Raw genomic sequence first — 1,738 nt, forward strand, 5'->3', positions numbered from 1 at the left:
GAAACTGAAAGGTTACAATGGATAGACGAAGCATGAATCCATTAAGGTTCATTTCAATGCTGTGAGCTTGTGTTTTAAAATAAACCCTGAGAAGTTAAAAGTTTTTAGCCACTGAGTGATAAAGGAGACTGAACCATGTGAACGACACATTTTGTTGAAACATTTTAATTCACTTTTCATTTCTCCCATTCATTCAACCGAGTCAAAAGTACAGTTTTGTTTTCATAGACAGGAATGTGGTTCTCATGTTGTAACTCGTGCTCAGATATGTTTGTTTTTTCATCCATGTAAAGAAGTGTTATGGCTGGACTGGCTGTTAAAATGTAGCATGTTGTTATCGTGCTGCCATTTTCTTAGCTTCACCCATCAGAAAGGTGAGAAAAAAATACAGTTTTGTAAGGCAGAATRAATTACATTTTTCAGCCATCAAAACTTATCTTGTTTTTCATGATAGAGTACATAATGCCACAGGAGCTCATTTGATTTTAAAGGCAATTCTAGACAAGTTYCCAAATACAGAACAGTAACAGAGTTGGACATATTCTCAAATTGTACAAATCCTTTTCAATTGAGGAAAAAATAAGTGCTTTTGAAGGTCATCACATCTTTTTGTTCAAAGAGAACATTTTCAGTGTCAAGATGCATACAGTTTGAAAAAGATACTTTGCTGCGACTGAAAACCTGAAAAAATGGTTTGCAAGAAGTATTTTGAGTTATTAAAATAAAGTGTCCAAATGTTTCTGCTTTTCTTTAAAATTGAACAAGTAGCGTCAAAATCCTCTGATTTGCTTTTTATATAAAGTTTGAAAAACTTGGTGTAACTTATTTTTTAGTTAATTGCAATGTAAAGTTTGAAACGTTAATATCCAAATATTGATTTATGGAGTCATTTTATACAAATCTATCAAATAATTATTTAACAAATCTGTTTTTTTACTCCAGGTTTATCAGGCTGCCTTTTCAAATAAACTCAGCTTCTTGCATAAATTTGTTGACCCAGTAAAGTCGTTGATTCTAGATTAATCCATATAACAACTGATGACGTTATTTTATAATTCATTTTTAATCCAACACCTGACGCAATGACGTCACKCGCACTTCTGCGATTCAGTGGCTGTGAATCTTTAAACTTTCCGTCAACAATGCAACACGCTGCAGTCATCAGCTGCGTTTTTATTAGCAGCTTACTTCACACAGGTGAGGAGAAATTAATAATTCGTGTAGTTAATAGATGAAACGACGTACTCCGTCAACTTTTTAAAGTTTCTTTTGTTGAAACGTCCCCAAGTGCGTGAAACGGGCGAYGTTATAGTGAGTTATACGATGACAAACAATAAATTATCAATAATTTATTGATAATATTTGAAGCATCTCTCCATGCTTTATGAGGAACAACTGTGCGCTGCTCAGAAAGGTTGAGGAGCGTGGGGGGTATCCTACTTCCGTGTTTTTATAAAAGCACGAACTTTGTTGAATTTGTGGTATGACCGGAAGTAATGTTAACGACAACGAACCATCTTACTACTTATAATTATAATAATTCTTATAACAATAATTACTATTGTAAAGGTTGAACWCGGAGTGTTTTCCAGTGACTAAATGTGACGGTAAGGCTGTTATGTAAACAGACATGGCGCAGTTAGAGACATATTTCACATTGAAGCCACACATTTCAGCTTATTCTATTGGAGTTTTATGTGATAAAACAAAACAAAGTTGTGCTTGGTTATGAAAGTAA

At 33.9% G+C, this 1,738-nt stretch overlaps 1 protein-coding gene across 1 annotated transcript in view; it reads left to right on the plus strand.

Annotated features, from left to right (window-relative positions):
* Positions 1 to 1,082: 1,082 nt before the first annotated feature.
* The window catches only part of LOC103474536 (OX-2 membrane glycoprotein-like), an 8,083-nt gene continuing 7,427 nt past the window's right edge, over positions 1,083 to 1,738 (plus strand). Inside the window, exon 1 of the mRNA XM_017310345.1 lies at positions 1,083 to 1,197. Within this exon, the coding sequence (XP_017165834.1) occupies positions 1,083 to 1,197 (115 nt within the window). The remainder of the gene's footprint in view (positions 1,198 to 1,738) is intronic.

This window comes from Poecilia reticulata, linkage group LG2, assembly GCF_000633615.1.
Source record: "Poecilia reticulata strain Guanapo linkage group LG2, Guppy_female_1.0+MT, whole genome shotgun sequence".
NCBI classification, from domain to species: Eukaryota; Metazoa; Chordata; class Actinopteri; order Cyprinodontiformes; family Poeciliidae; genus Poecilia; species Poecilia reticulata.